Genomic DNA, 20,354 nt, shown 5'->3' on the forward strand with positions numbered 1-20,354 from the left:
ATATTTTCTTTCATTTGAGCCTCACTCTATGAAAGAGATACTACAGATGGTATTTCCCATTTTACAGAGGAAAAAATTGAGGATCATGACTCGTCTATAAATGTCAGAGCCAAGAATCCAAGAAGCTAGTCCATTACACAATGTTGGAGTCTTGCCATATTGGAGTCGCAGGAAATTTTTTCCATTAGGGTAAAAAGCCCAAAGTCCAACTTCTAGCCAATTGCATGACAATGCCACCTACCACTGAATACTTTGCCTAGGACTGGATAAAATACCAAGGTGAAGGAGACAAGTCAAGTGGGGTGGGGGTGGGGTACAACATATACCCCAAAAGCTATGAAAGCAGGACAGAACAGAGCTGGAGAAAGCTGTTGCTTGCCCAGAGCCCAATAAGCAGAGATTAGAAGTCTCTTGATACTCATGCCTGGACAGTATAAGAAATTCTAATGGAAGACTGCCCACTGGCCTGTGCTGAAACTTCAGAAGAGGCAAGATTTAGTCACCCAGTGAAGAGTATTTTTAGAGTCGTAAAAATAGCCAAGGTGAATGGCCCCCTTGTCACGGCCCTGAGCATACTGGGCACAAGGCCACACCAGAATACTGAGGAATCAAATGGTGGTTTGAGGGGAGAGGATGGATGTGTTGGGGGAGGTTGTTTGGGGGTGTTTTTGCACATCTACCACCAGACCTGCAGCATGCCTCCTAAATATTTGTATATTAAATCAACTCTTTATTTTCAGGATTGTTCCATTCTGGATATGTCCCACTGTTCTTTTTTTTTTCTAAACCCCTTACTTTCTAAGTAAAAACTTGGGATTAGGCAAATGGGGTTAAGTGACTTGCCCTGGATCACATAGCCAGGCAGAGTCTGAGGTCATATTTGAACCCAGGACCTCTGGGCCTGGCTCTTTATCCACTGAGCCACTGAGCTGTCCCTGTCCCACTTTTTTTTTTTTAAAACAAACCCTTTCCTTCCATTTTAGAATCAATACTGTGTATTGGTTCCAAGGTAGAAGAGCAGTAAGGGCCAGGCAATGGGGGTTAAGTGACTTGTCCAGGGTCATACCACTAAGAAAAGTCTAAATTTGAACCCAGGTCCTTCTGACTCCTGGCACTCCATCTACTGAGCCACCCAGCTGCCCCTATCCCACTGTTCTTAATAACTCACATTTCTATATTACCTTAAGCTTTAAAATGTTTCCCCCCAACTGAAAGTTGTGTTATTATAATGATCAAGCTTAGCCCTGAAATTGAGAAAACCCACCTCCCTCTGATTTCTTGGTGTGGAAGGCTGCATATAGACTTGGTTGAGGCACCCTTTAGAGTGGCTAAGATACTTCCCCACCTCTTTCTTTTCTATTCTTAGATATCTAAATAGGGGAAAGGAGGACATATTCAGCAATGAAGCTAATGTAAAAAAAAAGCGCAAAATGTATCAATTAAAAAACAAAAAAACACAGGATCATCTATCCCAAGAAAACTGAGGCACACAGGAGCCTTTCCAAATCACCATAAATTGGCTCACTATTCAATGGGTCTGAGGTTGTCCCAGGTCAATTTGGGCTTCTAATTCCAGAAGAAGTAACCTTCCAGGTAAAAGATGAGCTTCCACCCAGTCTTCCCAGAGTCCCCAAGGCTACGAGTAAGTTCAGCCTCGAGTAGCCTCCAATGGTTGGCTCTCATTGTTACTATGAAATTTCCATTCTCTTTTCCCATGCCATGGGCCATGCCACCATGACATCATAATGAATCAATGAGCCCAAATTTATGAAGCCAAGACAAAAATGAACAGAAAGCATTTGATAAATGCCTGTTCATGAAGTATAGACTCCTTGAGGTCAGAGACTGCCTGCTCTTTTTTGCCTGTTCTACTCCCAGGATCTGGCACTGTGCCTGGCACTTGATAAATGGATGTTGACTGACATATGTGTGTGTGTGTGTGTGTGTGTGTGTGTGTGTGTGTGTGTGTGTGTACACACACTCTTGGGGAAACGACAAATACACATCTAAATATATGCACAGTGGATACAAGGGAAGGTGACTGGATGAATGAGGAAGAAGGGGAGGCATAAGTAAGGAGGGGACACATTTCAGGCACTCAGGGCAAGGGCACAGAGACAGAAGAAGAATCTGGGCACAAAGAGGGTGGACCACTAGGGGGATGGAGAGCCAGGCCTGAAGTCAGGAGGACCCAAGTTCAAATCTAGCGTCAACAGAACCAAGAGAACATTGTACACAGAAAGTGAAATATTGTGGAACAATCCAATGCAATGCACTTTGCTATCACAAGACAATCCCAAGGGAATTATGAGAAAGAAAGGTCTCTACATCAGAAGAAAGAACTGTGGGAGTAGAAACACAGAAGAAAAACATATGATTTATCACTTGTTTATAAGGGTATAAGATTGGGGGTTTTGGTTTTAAGATTACTCTATTGCAAAAATGAATGATATAGAAATAGGTATAAGTGATAACATTTTTATAACCCAGTGGAAGGACTTATGGGCTCTGGAGGGGGTAAGGAAGAAGAGAGGGAAAGAAAATTAAATATGTAAACATGGAAAAATATAAATAAATAAATAAATCTAGCCTCAAATACTACCTAGTTGTGTGACCTTGGGCAAGTCATTTAACCTTAACTATCTAGCCCTTACTGATCATCTTAGAATCGATATTTAATTTTGATCCTAACACAAGAGATAAGAGTTATAAAAATAATAAAGTATTAAACAAGAAGCACAAAGGAATGAAGAATCTGGGAAGGAAGGTCATCCCTGGGCTTTGTCAGAATCACTCTGACAGTTGTGTGGCCAATGAATGAGAATGCAGACTAATGGAGACCTACATAAATTAAAAGGAAGCACGAAGGATCTTTGCTAAAAATTCACATTTTTGGTAGAAAAACAAACCAAGAGGGCAGCTGGGTAGCTCAGTGGATTGAGAGTCAGGCCTGGAAATGAGAAGTCCTGGGTTCAAATCTAGCCAGACACTTCCTAGCTGGGTGACCCTGGTCAAGTTACTGAACCCCCATTGCTTAGCCTTTTCTGCTCTTCTGCCTTAGAACCAACAACAAAATTGATTCTTAGGCAAAAGATAAGGGTTTTGTTAAAAACAAACTTGAAGACTTTTTAAGACTCTCTATCTCTTTTTGGGTTAAAGATGACCTACCTTTTTAGCCTGCTGTTACACTACTCTTCTTCACCTACTCTATGGTCTAAGATGAACTATTTACTGTCCGCCACTTCTACTCTTTTCCTACCTCTGTGCCTCTACCCATACTGTTGCTCAGGCTCAGAACCTGTCTCATCACCCTTCCATTTGCTGAAATCATTCCCACGCCTAGTTCGAAAGCCACCTCTACCACGAAGCCTTCTCTGACTTCTACCCCAACAAAGTACTGAAAGGGAGAGCACCGTACTTGGGTATCATAAGATCTGGCTTCAAATCTAGCCTTAGAATCTTCCCAGCTATATGATCCTAGAAAGTCTCCCTTAATTTTCTTATCTGTGAAATGAAATAAAACCAGCACCCACATTTTGGAGTTGTGAGGATCAAGTGAAATAATATATTGTTTAACCATTACCTTCTGTCTTAGTAACAACTCTAAGACAGGAAGACAAGGGCTAGGCAATGGGAATTAAGGGACTTGCCCAAGGTCACATAGCTAGGAAGTGTCTGGCACAATGCCTGACACATAAAGGCCTTACCCCTCAGATGGTAAGGTACTTTCTTAGCATTGGGCCTCATAGAGCATCTTTCAGTCACCTCTCCTCTGCATTTTTGTCTCCATCGAATTCCTTCCTGGGCTGTGTGGATCCCTCCTAAGCCCACAGAGGCTACTTAGGTCAACAGTTTACAAGATCTCGTAGGATCTACCAAGTGTGAATGAAAAAGCATTTATTAAGGACTTCCTATGTGCCAAGGACCGTGCTAAGTACAGCGGGTACAAAGGGAAAAGCAAAGACAATAGCCCTGTGAGCTCCTTCTAGCTGGATAATCAGCAGACACTGAGGTGGAGGCCAGGGAAGGGCCACACTGGGCCAGAAAGATGGTACAAGATGCTGGTGGGAGCAGATTGGAGCAATGCCAGAGGTGATATGATCAAAGCTCCAAAATGGTAGGGAGGAAGGGGCCCAGAAGGGTATTCCTACTGCACTGTTGGGGAAAAGGCAGCTACAGAGCAGGGAGGGCATGAAGCATGACTGGGCCTGTCTGAAAGAGTGGTCCAAGAGAATCGATCACCAGCCAGGGTTGACAAGGTATTGACAAGAGCAGGGGCCTCAAGGGCAGAAGGCTGGGTGGTAGCAAAGGGCTAACTCCTCCACAGCGAGGCTTCTGGGGCAGGAGCCATGACATCTAGGTCATGAAGAAGATGCCAGGAGGGCATCGAGGAGGCTCAGTGGAGCTAAGCCTGGAGATGGGAGGTCCCGAGTTCAAACAGAGTCTCAGACACTTTCTACCTGTGTGACTGTGTCTAAGACACTTAACTGTTTGCCTCAGTTTCCTCATCTGTCAAATGAGCTGGAGGACACGGAAAATAACTACAGTATTTTTGCCAAGAAAACTTCAAATGGAGTTATGAAGTCAGAGACTGAACAACAACAAAATTGACTACAAATGGCTTCCGGCATCACTCCCTCTCCCGACTGTGTAGTCCACCCCTGTTCTGTCCCAGCTCACCGCTATGAGTGAGACACTTCTCCACTGCCACTCGGGGAAGACAGGGCAGAGCTTGTTGGGCAAAAGCCATCCCAACTGGCTCCTTGTTGGTCCTAGGACCAGAGCCTTACACATCTGGTCACTCACTTCCAAGACCCAAGCTAGGACCCAACTCAAAGACTAGAACTCATTTACAACTAGGCAGACAGACACCAGGGCCAATTTCCCTTCTTCCCTAGAGCTAGAAAGAAAACACAAACTGCCCTCTCTCATCACAGGCCTTTGAGAGCAGAAGCCCTAACTGCACACTTTGGCTAGAGGGTTTGGGCTCCAATGACTGGGTTCAAATCCTGGCTTTGCTACTTCATCTCTATGGGACTGTGAACAAGTCACGTGGATTATTCTTCGATTTCTGCCCTTGTCCAAGGGTAACTTTTCCTATACATAGTGCTCTTCCCTCCAATGCAGCAATCTCTTCCATTCCCATAACTGTCATGCCAGCCACACATATGGAGAGTCATAACCCATGATCTTAACATCTCCTAGGTGAGAACACCTGTGTGACTCAGTTCTTGGAAATACTCTGACCATCCATGGTTCCTTGTGCCTGTATCTACTCGTCCCTCTCTTCGCTCTCCCAGCCACACCACCCTTGTTCTGGCCTTGCTTGCATCCAGATTCTCAAGTAACAGGTTCAACTTTCTCCTGCCTCTAACTCTAACTCTAAAACCCTTGGGCCCCTTCTCTTATCTCCATACCTTTCCAAGCATTATCTCTGGATTACTGCCTTCTCTCCTACTCACCACCAATAAAAGAGGTCACACAACCATTTCAATTATACACTACCCAGTTTCAACCAGGCCCTCCTTTGATCTTTAGTCTGATCCAGAGTTCTATTTCTAGACCAAGTCCTCCATATTGCTCCTCCTCCTTTCAGAAGCCCTCACCCCACTTTTCTGGGGGAAAAAAAAAAAACAGGGATCACCTGCTGTAAATAGCTCAAAAGCCTTTGACATCATTTCTCAATACTTTCTTCTCCTGCCCTAGTCTCTGAAAAGAGAAATAGTGTTAGAAGAACAAAGAAATAATTACTTATCAGATTTATGGATAAAATCAACTTTTATTTTATTGATGATAAATTTCTAAAGAATAAAATGCTTTATTTTTATACATTTACAAAATCAAATTTTATTTTATTATAAATTTCTAAAAAATAAAATGTGTTTTATTTATTATAAATTTATAACCTAATAATTTTAACAATAAATTTTTATAAATTTATTAAATTTTTTAAAAATTAAATATTTCACAATTACATTTTAATCTGGTTGAGTTGTGCAGGTCACAAGTTTGATACCCCTGGTATAGAAAATACAATATTAGGCTTGAAGTTATGAAGACCTGGGAGACAGGTCCTCTGTGGCAAACCTCCTAAGATAACTCAATCCTTTCTGGGTCTCAGTTCCCTAATAAAGTGCAGGGGCAAAGCTAGACAACATAAGGTCTTCTAATTTGAAATCTATGGTCTGATGACTCCCAGATTTATGTAAAGAACCTTACTCATATCCTGAGTTCTGGTCTTCTCCTAATGGATGGGGCATCTCAACCTTAATATACTCCAAATGGAACTCATTTTCTTTCCCCCACCAAAAACTCATCCTCCTCCCTAATCTTCTATTTATTCAGATCTGAAACCTTCCTGCCCCAAAGCTGATCAACTGCTAAGTCTTACCCAAATTACCTCTACAATACCAGTTCCCTTAATAACAGCACAGTACAATGGGCAGAGCAATGGATTTGGAGCCAGAAGACCTGGGTTCAAATCCCACCTCTTTACTCTCCATTACATACTTGTGCAATCGTAAGCAACTCTACTATACTCTCCTCCCTCTCTGTAACTGTTTCCACATCTGTAAAATGAAGAGGTTGGACAAGAGGGCATTGATATTCCTTTCTGGCCAAGGTTTTTCTGATCTTTCCAGATCTAAATCTCCTCCTTTCTACTCCCATGGGCCTCCACCCAAATTCAAGTCCTGAAAAAGAGACAGAGGAACAGTCAGATAGTAGGAAGAAAACTATGAGAGAGTGATATACTAAAAACCTAGACAAAGGGACTTCCAGTTCCAGAGCCAAGATGGTGGAGTAGAAGTAGGGAAACTTGAAACCACCATGAGAATCCTCTCCAACCAATCTTAAAATAATGCCAAAAAATGAATGCAAGGAGTGAAAGAAGTGAGGTAAATTTCATAACATAAAGGGGCATGAAAAATTATTACAGTGGAAGAGCAGATGAGGGTGGTGATAGGCAATGCTTAAAAAAAATTCAAGTCCTCACTGCCTTTCCTCTGGACTACTGCAAGGTTCTAATTGGTCTTTCCACCACAGGATACGACTTCTTTCTTCATTACATCCTTCACGGAGCTGCCAAACTGATAATCCTGAAGCAAGGTATTCCTGCCATTCCCCTGCTCAAATAGCTTCATTGGCTCCCTATTTCCCTCAAGATAAAACATAAATTCTCTGCTTTGGCTTTGAAAGCCTGGATTTACTGTTCATCACTCCCTTCACATACTATATATTCCAATCAAATTCCTAGCTCTCCCAAGAGAATACTTTATCTTATCTTTCATTAGCTTTCATCCCAGGCTGGTCCAAATACCTGGAAAACACTTCTACACCCCTATTTTTCTAGCATCTTTCCAGGCTTGGACCCCATGCCAGCTCTTTTCCTGATTCTCCCCAGTTATGCATAATTCTCTCCTTAACCTCCCCAAAAACTATGCTGTATTTATTTTGTGGATGTGTTACATTTGCTTATCGGTGCACATATTGTTTTTCCTAACAAAATGTGAGCTTCTTGAGGGCAGAAGCTATTCATTTCCTTTTATCACCTAGCACGGGGCACAAGATCTGGCACCCAGTAGACAACAAGCACTGGATTTGGTATCAGAAGACCCAAGTCTGAATCCTGCCTCAGACACTCATTACTATAGTTGCATGGTCCCAGGCAGACACTTAAATTCAGGCAGCTTCAGTTTCTTCATCTGTAAAATGAGAAAAATAATAGCACCTACTTCTAAGAGTTGTTGGGAGGATCAAATGAAATAAAATTTGGAAAGTGCTTAGTAGCACAGTGCCAGGGGGCAGCAAGGTAGAGCAGTGGAAAGAGTATACAGCCTGGAGTCATTTGATTCTCCAAGTAGGGACTATTATTACACTATTATTTACAGATGGGGAAACTGAGGCAAAATGAACGTGACTTGCCCAAGGTTACACAGCTAGTAAGTATCTGAGCCCACATTTGTACTTAGGTCTTCTTGACTCTATTTACTGACTTTTTACTTGACTCTATTTACTCCTAGCTGTCTCTACTTCCTCAATATAGCAAATGTTTGTCCTTTCATAAAAAAGTTACTTGGTCTTTTTAAAATTTATTCTGTAAAAATTTTAAATTTTTTCCATGGCTACATGATTCATGTTGTCTCCCTCCCCTATTCTCTATCCCATCCCAGAGCTGACAAGCAATTCCACTGGGTTATACACCTAGTATCATTCAAATGCTATTTCCATATTATTCATTATAAAAAAGTTACTTGTAAAAGTTTGGAATAGAAAAGCATTTATTAAATGCCAACTGTGTGCCAAGCATTGTGCAGGATTTCAAATAGAAAACAAGAACCTAAAATTCTAGGCCCACGTGCCCTGCTAACTCACCACTGGACCTCTTTCCCTAGATGTAAAAACTAGTGATTAATTTTTATTCACAGAAGTCCTGGAAGTTTTATACTTATCTTTAGACCAGTCAGTAATATGCCTTCCCTTTAAAATTAAATGGGGACAACCAGTTGGCCCAGTGCATAGAATGCCAGGCCTGGAGTCTGGAGGAGTTGGGTTCAAATCTGGTCTCAGACACTTCCTAGCTATGTGACCCTGGGCAAGTCATTTAGCCCTAATTGCCAAGCCTTTGCCACTCTTCTGTCTTAGAAGTGATAAATGAGACAGAAGATACAGGTTTAAAAATAAAACAAGATAGCTGCTGTAAACTTTTTGTGGCAGCCCAAGCATCAAGTAGAGGCTAAATTGGCAATCATTCCAAGTCAGAAGATAAAGCATTAGATAAACAAACACATTCACCAAGTTAACTCCACTTAAATATTAACTAAATGGCAATAGCTTCCAAGGGGAAGATGCTGAAAGGGGGAAAAATATAGGGAAAGAACTACCTTCTTGGTGGTGAAGAGACCCAACTGACTTTTCAAGAGAAAGTGTATTATTTTTAATTTGCTAGAGAAATTCATATAAATTTCCCACAAATGCATTCATGCTCAAATGAGCCAAGGGATATAGAAAGTAACCTTCAGATTGCTACTTAAAAAAAAAAATAATCCACCAAATGTGTGGCTTTCCTGCAAAAATTCAATCTGAAGGTCAATATTACAGTAAAGAAAAATAATAAATGTTGGAGGGGGTGTGGCAAAATTGGGACATTAACATGTTGCTGGTGAAGTTGTGTAAATTGATCCATCCAACCATTCTGGATGACAATGTGGAACTATGCCCAAAGAATACCTGCCCTTTGATCCAGCAATACCACTAACAAGTTTGTACCCCTCCCAGAGATTAAAAAAAAAAAATCTTGTACAAAATATTTAAAGCTATGCTTTTTGTGGTAGAAAAAAACTGGAAAACGAGGGGATGCCCTTCAATTGGGGAATGGCTGAGCAAATTGTGGTATATGTTGGTGATAGAATACTATTGTGCTCAAAGGAATAATAAAGTGGAGGAATTCCATGGAGACTGGAACAACCTCCAGGAAGTGATGCAGAGTGAGAGGAGCAGAACCAGGAGAACATTGTACACAGAGACTGATACACTGTGGTACAATCAAATATAATGGACTTCTCTACTAGCAGCAACGCAGTGATCCAGGACAAGTCTGAGGGACTTATGAGAAAGAATGTTATTCAAATCCAGAGGAAGAACTGTGGGAGCAGAAACACAGAAGAATAGCAACTGCTTGATCACATGGCTTGAAGAATATATAATTGGGCTTTTGGTTTTAAAAGATCACTCTACTACAAATATGAATAATATGGAAGTCGGTTTTGAACAAGAATACATGTAGAACCCAGTGGAACTGCTTGTCAGCTCTGGGAGGGGGGGAGGGAAGAGTAGAGGGAGAGAACATGAATCATGTGACCATGGAAAAATATTCTAAATCAATCAATCAATTTTTTAAAAAGATAGTAGGAAAGCAAAAATAAAATTCGATCTTAGATAAAATATTGCTTAAAAAACACCTACTAGGGTCCCTTCCAAGTGCAGAGTTTAGTGATAAGGGCTTAGGGGGAAACACAAAGTGATGATGAGACAGGGGGCCAGTAAGAACTTGGCAAAAAATGGCAAGAATGAAAGGGAAAAAGAAATTACAGATGAGTAGAATCATTCATTTTTTTTTTAACCCATACCTTCCATCTTAGAATCAATGCTGTGTATTTGTTCCAAGGCAGAAGAGCAATAAGAACTAGGCAATGGGGGTTAAGTGATTTGCCCAATCACATAGCTAGGAAGTGTCTGAGGCCAGATTTGAACCCAGGACCTTCCCATCTCTAAGCAATCCACAGAGCCATCTACCTGTCTCCTAGAATAATTCTTTTTTTTTCTTTTTAAAAATTTTATCTTGATTTTATTCCAGTAACAAAATCACACATAAATTTTCCATGGTTACACGATTCCAGTTCTCTCCCTCCCCTTCCCAGAGCTGATAAGCACTTCCACTGGTTTATACATGTATTAGCTCTTAAAATATATTCCCCTCGAATAATTCTTGACTAAAATTAAAGTGTTATAAAGGCAAAATTAGTCACCTGACCTAACTAGGTTAGTGGGTCTTTTTAAAGCAATCCCAAAGATTCATAGTAATCCAAAACTTTCCAGAGACCTTCAAAATTAAGTAAAACTTGGTTAGTATAAGCTTTGTCCTCCAGCATTCCCAGTATATAAGCAATGCTCACTGGCCCGATAATTTTTTTGCTCAGTCATGTTTGATACTTCATGAGCCTGCATGTGGTTTTCTTGGCAGAGACACCAGTGGTTTACTATTTTCTTCTCCTATGGATTTAGGAAAGCAGAAGTTAAGTGACTTGCCCAAGGTCACACAGCCAAGAGGTATCTGAGGCTGGATTTGGACTCAGGTCTTCCTACCTTATCCAATATACTCCCTCACTGCTCTCTAGAAACTATTTCTCATTCAGTGAATAGGCTTTTATTAAGTGCTTACTATGTGCAAAGCATTATACTAAGCTGCCTCCACAATAATTATTACCCATAAGGCATAATGTATGAAAAAGGGGATAGTTGTTCAGTTCTTTTCAGCCCTATCTGACTGACTCTTCCCAACCCATTGAAGAAAATGAGGCAGTTAAGTGACTTGCCCAGGGTCACCTGGCTAATAAGTATCTGAGGCCAAATTTGAACTCAGATCTTCCTGACTCCAGGTGACTCCAGGCCTGGCATTCTAACTACTGCACCAACTGGCTACCCTAGGGCAGAGATAAAAGGTTGTCAAAGATTAATAAAGGCAGCAGTGAAACTTCTCTCAGTAAATAGCATTATGACAAAGCCGTAATTAAGAGTCAAGCCTGACCTAGTGACTAGAAATCTGGCCTCTGCCTCAGGGAGATCTGGGATCAAGTCCTTGCTTTAGCACATAATGATCAAATGATCCTAGGGAAATCACTCTCTCATGTCCCAGGTAACTTTTTAAGACCAAGTTTCCGAACAGGTCCAGACCTGCATGGGCAGAAGGAATTCTCTCAGCAGGGATTTCCCTAAAGCAAAGAAATCACAGGTCTGGGTCAGAAACTCCCACCTCCAGCACCACCACCAAACAATCTGGTTATAAGATTATAGATTTGGAACTGAGAGGAACCTAAGAGGTCATCTAGTCCAAACTCTTTCAAACAGAGGTGAATGAAATCTAGACATGCTAAAAGTGGCTTGCCCAAGGTCACCCAGCTTCTAAGTAGCAGGGTCTTCTGGTTTCACAACCAGCTCTCCTTTCATTCCTCCCAGTCAGACTCTTAGAGCATCAACCTAATAGACTAGCCAGGGATCTGCAAGAAAGTGTCAGGAGGAAGAGGAGTAAGGCAATACCCCAGCTCCTACCACTGTCTCCTGACCATCAACCATCATCAAGTCAAATGTAAAAACCAGTCTGGTGGTGAAAACACATCTGAAGGTTTGGTACTGGGACAACTGTAACTTGAGTACTTGAGAACTGCCATGCTGGTTGCACCAACCCACCAATGAGCCCAATGATCTCCCTTAGGCGAGGGTGTCAAGGAATGCCTTGTTTGTTATTTTGGGTAGATATCTTAGTTTAGGTAATAGGTAAGTATTTTAGGTTCTACACAAATGTCAAAATAGTGTTTTCAACACAATTTAGGCTTTGTGCAAAGGGGGGATTGTATTAAGGAAAAGACTGCATTTTGACTGACAGAGACATGTGACACAGAATCACATGGAACCCTGGGTCAAGAATCCAAGCAAGGAGATTGGGGGAAATTTGTCCCAACTGATAACAGTTTTTCCTCCTGAAGCAGAAGTAAGTGTGGCTGGTAGTTACAATTTTAACTATAAAAGATACCACTGGTTCTTGGAAGACATCAGCCAGACTGCAGGTCAGCTGAACTGGAGAATAAAAGGAAGATTCATCTACTTGGCTGGGAGCTGTTATCTTTCCTTTTGGACTTTGGCCCATCTTGGACTCAACTTTGTGAGATACTATTTATGTGGGACTTGACTTATTTAGCTTAGGAAATTAGCCAATAGGATAGTTATTAGGGAAAATTAGTTTTGGGGATAAGATTTAGAAATTTCTTTTCTCCTTGTTACCCTCGTTCCTATCCCATTTCCCCATCAATAAACTCAAAATACATGTTTACCTCTTGTTTCTTCCCCTTAAACATCCCTTAATAACAGTTGGGAGAGTCAATGCTTGCCCAGTATGACACTGGTCTCAAAAGATTAGGGAGAAGATCGGCAAGGTGGCTCAGTAGATAGAAAGGTTCAAATCTGGCTACAGAAACATCCTATCTGTGTGATCCTCGGCAAGTCACTTAACTACAATTGCTTAGCCTTTAAGACTAAGGGTTAAGGTAAGGGTTTAAAAAAAAAAAGTTAGGGAGATAGCCTAAATATCCCTACATTCTTGCAAGATAATTTATGTTATATTTTCTCACAATCTCACCTGTGAGGAAGGCAAGTAATTCCCCATGTTTTACTGAGGAGGCACTTGAATGACTTGCCCATCATTCAATACTAGTAAGGGAGAGGACTGGGTTTCAAACCCTGACTAACCATCTTGAAGTGTTTCCCATCATGCTCAATCAACAAGCATTTATTAAGCACCTAATATGTGCCAGGCACTCAGTGGCACTGGGGGTACAAAGACAAAAATGAAAGTCCTTGCTCCTTCTATGGGGGTGGGGTGAGGGGGGACAACATAGACATAAATAAATAAATACAAAATAGATCCAAAGTGAAAATCAGCTAATTGTTGGAGAAGTGGTCCAAGATGTAAAGGTTTAATTACACCAGAGTTTTGCAATCTTAAGATGATTCTAACTAGTTATCAATTTCACAATTAACCATAAAACCATAACCTTCTTCTGAAAGAGGGCAGAGTCCTACAGATAAGTGATGAGATTAGAAATTCCTTGAGGGCATTGGCTGTATCTTCTAACCCAAGTCCTTTCCCCCCTCCCTCTGGGGAACTGATAGAATTGCTAAAGAAAGCAGCTACAATATGGCTTCAGATGAAGACATGTGGGGCCTAGTGCAAATTCTTTGTATCCTTTCAAATATGAAGAGAAAGGGCCTACTTCTTTCCCTGAAGTTGGGAAATGCAGAACAACAGGAATAGAGAAGGATGGAGGATTGATCCTGTGATTTCATTAGGAGAAGGAATTTCCCCGCTGAGTAAAGTTCCTCTACCCATGCAAGATGGCAATTTCTCTGTAGTCTGAGAGAATTCTCAGAGAGGTTACATGATTTGCTGAGAGTCACAGCACCTCCATGATTGAGTCCAGGCCTTAGCTTCATGTCCAACTTATGTATTAAACTACAGTGTAGGAAAGGGAGAGAATCATTAAGGAAATAGTTTTTTGGAGATACTCTTATCTTTTTCAAATCAATTGACCAAATATTTACTGAAAGACTACAATTAGCAAAATACAGGGCTTAATGATAGGGGAATTTTCTTATAACATCTTCCATAAATTTGTGGTAAACCCTTTCCACAGTATTTTTCTTGATTCAGGGAATGACCTATAAGGTAAGATGGGGCTGATATTATTAATCTAATTTTACAGGTTAAGTGACTTGTTCAAGGCCACTTAACCAGTAATGCAATGGGAACTGTGCTGGCATTGAAATCAGAAAAAATGAGGTTTGAATCCCAACTGTTCTCCCTCCTCATCTCTGCCCCCTGCCTTCCTTCAATATTGTTAAAATCCTACCTTCTGCAAGAAGCTTTTTGCAGTTAATGCTAAGGCATTCATGTTAAGATTAATTTATTTTGCTTGTATTTATCTTATATGTAAATTGCTGTTTGCATGTCATCTCTCCATCTAGAACTAAACTTTTTGTGGTGTTTTGCTTTTTATTTATATCTTCAGCATTTACACAGAACCTACACATAGTATGTGCTTACTAAATGTTCATTGACAAAAGCAGCTAGGTGGATAGAGTGCCAGGCCTGGAAACAGAAGGTTCTGGGTTCAAATGTGACCTCAGACACTTTCTAGCTGTGTGACTCTGGGCAAGTTACTTAATCAGCATTGCCCATTCCTTACTGTTCTTTTGCCTTAGAATCTATATTGATTCTAAGATGGGAGGTAAGGGTTTTAAAAAATTAAAATAAATGCTTGTTGAATTGATAACATGCCCTGAAACAAAAATAGATGCAAAGTTCTTCTTGAACCTTCGAGTTCTAGATAAATATTAGCTATTACTGTCATTAGGTCACTTGCCTCTCTGGGCCTTAGATCTTCATCTGTAAAATTAAGAAGCTGGTCTAATTGTGCCCTAAGGTCTCTTCCAATTCAAAATCTAGGATTTTATGATGCCATTTCTCGAAAGAACCCGGACCTTCCAACTGCTATTCCAAGGCAGCATTTTTTAATACTATAAAAAGGTATTCCCTGTGCTCAAAGTGCTTCCAAATTAGATTAAATGGTAGTTAAGGTATAACAGGTTTATTTAATACGGTGTAGAACTTTCTAAGACCTGCCCAGGAAATAATAACAAGTCTTTCTTGGCCAAATGAAGTACTCTGCAGCAGCAAGGCTTCTGATTTGGTGGGGAGGGGCGGCGTATGCACAAGCATACCCTTTCCTTCTCACCCAGTCCCAGAAGTCAGCAGCGTTAAGATGCCCGCGGGACCTTCCGAACCCTTCCCGCCTCCCTTAGTTAGTGGAGCAGCCGAAGGAGCCTAGAAGTCAGCGGGGTGGGCGGGGGCAAAGATGAAGGTCTGTCTTGGGGCCGGAGGGTTGGGGGAAGAAAACCTTGCCCCGGCTCACCTGCGTTATCCCCGCTCCCATGAGCCCAGCTCCAATCACAGTCACGTGCTTGATGAGGATCTTCTTGGCTGTGGCCGCGGGGCCAGTGGCCGAGGAAGAGGAAGCCATGGAGCGCACAAACTGCCGAGTGACGAAGGCCATGGTTCCAGAGGCAGGTAAGCAAGCAGCGGGACTCGTTGAGCAAACAATTCTACCCCGGGAGCTGGGCAGGGAAGAGGCCAGGATTATAGGGGCGGTCCAGAAGGTGACCAGGAACGTCACAAAGGGAAAAGGGGGCGGGCTGAAGGGAGGGCGCAGAACGCTTGGCCCCCAGCGCTCTGCATCTCATTGGCTAAGTCTTGCAGCCTCGGTTTTGAAACGTTTCTAGGGCGGCAGCCTGGCAGCCACGTGGGGGATGGCCCTAGCCTCTCCCCGCCCCCTCGCTTTGCCCCAACCTGGGCTGGGCCGAGATGGCTAGCTCAGCCCGTGACCTCTCACCCGTTTTTCAGACTTGCTACTTCCTAGCTGCATTTGGAGGGCTTGGGGAGCGTGAACCGGGAGCCCTCGGCTTACCTTTTGCGGAGGGGCGGGCCAGATCATGGAGAAATCGCGGGGGCCCTCTTTTAAAGGAGACCTGTGTTAACGCCCAAGCCAGATAAACGAGACGTACTTTGTACAGTACAAATTCTTCTTGGTCTCTCAGTGCCAAAAGGAGGTTACCCAAACCATCCCCTTGGCATATACAGTATCCATCGAGCGCGCCTCGGAAAATATCGAAGGACCTATTTTAGAAGTGTTTGAGGTCACATTTGAACCCAGACCCTCCTTACTCCAGGCCTGGCTCTCCATCCACTGAGCCCCCTGGCTGCCCCTGGGTACTCCCTCTTATTCTGTGGTTATTTTGTGCAGGCCTTTACCTCTTATTAGAATGTAAACTTCTTGAATGCAGGTTATGTCCACTGTACTACCCAGCTTCCCCGTTAATATTCATTTTCAAAAATGATTTATCTCTCTGTCCAAAATAATTGCCCCCAGACTAATTGCAACCAGGGGAAAAACTGACGTTTACGAATTAGACTTATGTAGCAAGCATCTAAAATGTGCTAAGCTAGGAGTGCAAAGACAAAAGCTAGTTTCTGCCTTCAGTGAATGAACCTTCTCTTGAGAAAGCAGGGCTTGCTTTTCCACCAGGAAGGCATAGCTTGTACTAATGCCTGGAGGCTGGAGAGGGAATAACTGGTAAAACAAGTCAGCTAGAAGGCAGAAGTTAAGAGTGGTGGAATGAAGTCAATCTTAGAAGGAAGATTGGGTATAGCTGTGAGGGGCCTTAAATGTCAGGGTAAGGAATTCGTATTTTATTCTATAAGTGATAAGTTGCTGCTAAAAGTGACAGTCAGACCTGGGCCTAATTCAGGTACTCAAAGAATTCTATGATCTAATCATTGCTGTTGGAGCAAGGAGACAAAGGAGACACAAGGAGACAAGTGGCAATCCATGCATGCCTACCACCCATCCTGTTCAGCTCCATGACTTCCCATAACTTTGCTGCTGGGACCCCCCCCTCCCCACCCCTTGTCTTTTTTGTTTTTTTTTTTAAGACAAAGAAAATTAAATGACTTGCCCTGAGTCACACAGCTAGGAAATGTCTGAGGTCAGATTTGAACCCAGGAAGATGAGTCTTCCTGGTTTCAGGCCTGGTACTCCATCCACTGCACTACCTGGCTGCTCCTTTATTTTTTCTTATTTTTGTCTTTTTATTTCAGGACTTAGTAAAGGGTCTGAAATGTAGTGACCATTTAATAAACACTTGTTTGATATCAAGAGGATAAAGGAAGAAGTCTTATTGTCCATATGATGACATGAAGACATGCTATTAGATGGATAACACGAGGCTGTCCTGTGTGTGGTGTGTGTGAGTGAGAGACAGAGACTGGACTTATGATTTCATTGTTTTTTTTGATAACTCCCAGTCAAGGAAACTGTATGTCATCATCTTATCTGGAATCTATAGCCTCAGACTTGCCTATATCACTGAAAAAGTAAGTGATTTGCCTGGGGTCACACAGCATATATGAATCAGAGACAAAACTTGAATCCAAGCCTTCCTAGCTTCAGTGCCTGTTCACCATCCATTATTTCACAACTGCCAATGCCTATACTACCTTTTTAAGTAGCCAGCAAGGTTCCTTACAGAATAGCTAGCTAGCCATTCTTCCTTCATTCTCCTGATGTCAATCAATGAGCATTTAAGTGACTATGTTCTAGATAGATAGATAGATTTAAGAATAGCTGATAACATATGACATTTTCTATTGCATAAGTACTTTTTATATATTTTCTTCTACCACTGCTAGCTACCCAGCCACTGTGCAATCAGTTGGTACTCTCTGCTATTGTGTCCATGACAGTGACCAAACCGTTTTTTTTTCTTTTTTACTAAAATGATCCTCAGATAAGCCACATGTACGTTTCAGATGAAGCTGAGAAAAATATTGGAATCTGATACTGTGTAAAAGGATCCTTGGGGCATTTGTATGCATTTATTGCCTGCTTGAATGTTCCTATGTGTAGATTTTCTCTATATCTTGGAGAAATATTAGAGTATTCTATCCTGCCATAACAAACTCACCAGCTGAAAATTCTAGTTATACGTATTTTGCCTTCTTTTTTGGCAAGGGGATTACATTTTTGTTTCATTTTCCATGGTATTCTCACAATAGTTTTCAAATTGTTAACAATTTGAACTTGATCCCCAATTGACAAATAATCAAAAGACATGAACAGGTAATTCTTAGATGAAGAAATTGGCATTCTCACAATAGTTTTCAAATTGTTAACAATGACTTGATCCTCAATTGACAAATCAAAAGACATGAACAGGCAATTCTTAGATGAAGAAATTAAAACTATCTTTAATTACATGAAAAAAAGTTCCAAATCACTATTATTTAGAGACCTGCAATCTGGAACCATACCCAAAGGGCCATAAAACTGTACATACCCTTTAACCCAGTAATACCACTACTAGGTCTATATCCCAAGTAGTTCAAAGATAGGGAAAGGACTTGTACAAAAATATTTGTAGCAAAAAAATGAAGGGCTGTCCATCAATTGGGAAATGGTTGAACAAGTTGTGGTACGCAATTTTTTTTTGTGATCAGAAAATGATTATTGAAAAGGACATTAACATGTAAAAAATTAAAAAAAAATTTAATGACTTGATCTATTACACTGATATTCAGTAAAAATGTTTTATTTCCTGTTAAAATACTTAAATACTTTTGTATTTCTAGATCTGTATATAAACTTTGGAATCTTGAACAGACAGTGCAAATGGACAGTAGGGTAGACCCAAAATTAAGCAGGAAAAGAACAAGCTGAATTCCCTTTGGGAAACTGAAAAGGTTCTTTAATGACTCCATGGTTCTCCATAAAACAAAGTCCCATCTACCTTTTAAAGTATTAAATCATTCTAACTATTAAATTAAATTAGTTATTTATATCATATACATATATATGCATATATATATATAATTTAAATTAATTAAATTAAATTATTAAACCATTATGCTCAGCCTATGATGCTGGACCTGAGCTAATGATTTTATATGTGTGTGTGTGTGTGTTTAAGGTTTACAAAGCACTTAAAAAATGTTCTGTCATTTTATCCTCATAATATCCTTTTTGAGGTAGATGCCTTCATCTACCTCAGATGGGGAAACTAAGGCTGAGAGAAGTTTCAGTGACTGGCATAATAAGTGTCTGAGGCAGAATTTGAACCTGGATCTTCCTCACTCTGTCTCCAGAGCTCTATCTACTATGCAAGCTCCCCCACCTTAGGCAGGTTATATTGTCAATTTTGTAGAGGAAACATTGGAAATGAGAGACTAGAGATATCAGTCTGACATTTGGGAAATTCTGGCATTTTATTCTTACACATTACAGTCTTGAGACTTATTGAATGGAGTGAATATAAGAGATTTAGGGTCCATTCAATATAGTGAATAGGTACGTTGTGTTTGTTTGTTTTTTCATTTTAAGGACAGAAGTGTTTCCAGAGGCTAGAAGAGTATAAGAGAGCATCATCTGAGCAAGAAACCTAAAGGAAATGAAAAAGGATGTGGTGTATTCTCACTGTTTTGACCTAGTTCCTTATTGGTTCCTATTTAATTGCAAATGCATGTGTGTATATATATATATATATGTATATATATATATTCATATATAAATATATGTGTGTATATGTTATATATGTGATCTTTTAAAATTGTGCAGAAATAGAGAAAGGAGGAAACAAGAAATTTTAAAAATTGTATTGAACTTAAACCTTTTGGTGTTTTTGCATTACAAATGGCAGTCTAGTTATAGTACTATAGCAACGTCCAGTGTGCCAGACATTGTAGTAATTAGCCACATGTATGTTTCGACAATGTGAAATGAAGTAGGTAGTGCAAATATGTTGTTTTCCCCATTTTATCAATGAGGAAATTGAGGCTAAGAGAATTAAGTGAATTGTTCAAGGTACCACAATTTGTAAGTGATCTTCTGGAATGTGAGTGTTTGTTGGAAGCATGAATTAATTAACTTAGCCACCCCCTTACAATTCTAACTCAATGATCCTTTGGCCACCTGCCTCACTTTGCATATGAGGACAGTTCTGAGACCCAGAGTAGCTGAACAACTTGTGTTTTGCCCAGACCGTGTTGAATTTACAAAAAAAGGCTGTGTCCACAGAACAGAGAAGTGGGCCTCTTTTAAATGAAGGAATTAGACAGGATGAGTAGTAAGGTTTCTATCACTTCTGCAGTGCCATGTAAAATTTGATGGTTCATTTTAGTGTGGTCATTCAGTCATTACAGTTGTGTCTGGCTGTTCATGAGCCCATTTTGGAGTTCTCTTGGCCCAGAATATTGGAATTGATGTCATTCCGTTGTTTTGATCATTTTACAGAAGAAGAAACTGAGGCAATCAAGGTTAAGTGACAAGGTTAAGCTAGAAGTGTCTAAGGCCAGATTTGAACTTGGGAAGATGAGCTGCCTCTTTTAGTGGGGAACATGATGCTTTTTTCTTGCCAAGAAAATCTCGGACCAGACCAAGGTATGGTTGATGGTTGCCATCCTATATGCCTCAAAC

The 20,354-nt window shown here is 40.9% G+C and overlaps 1 protein-coding gene across 1 annotated transcript in view; it reads right to left on the reverse strand.

Moving 5' to 3' along the window:
* Nucleotides 1-15,512, reverse strand: part of HADH (hydroxyacyl-CoA dehydrogenase) — a 71,414-nt gene extending 55,902 nt beyond the window's left edge. The window contains exon 1 of the mRNA XM_001363107.4: nucleotides 15,243-15,512. Coding sequence (XP_001363144.2) covers nucleotides 15,243-15,383 — 141 coding nt within the window. The 5' untranslated portion in view covers nucleotides 15,384-15,512. The remainder of the gene's footprint in view (nucleotides 1-15,242) is intronic.
* Nucleotides 15,513-20,354: the final 4,842 nt, after the last annotated feature.

This window comes from Monodelphis domestica, chromosome 6 (assembly GCF_027887165.1).
Source record: "Monodelphis domestica isolate mMonDom1 chromosome 6, mMonDom1.pri, whole genome shotgun sequence".
NCBI lineage: Eukaryota > Metazoa > Chordata > Mammalia > Didelphimorphia > Didelphidae > Monodelphis > Monodelphis domestica.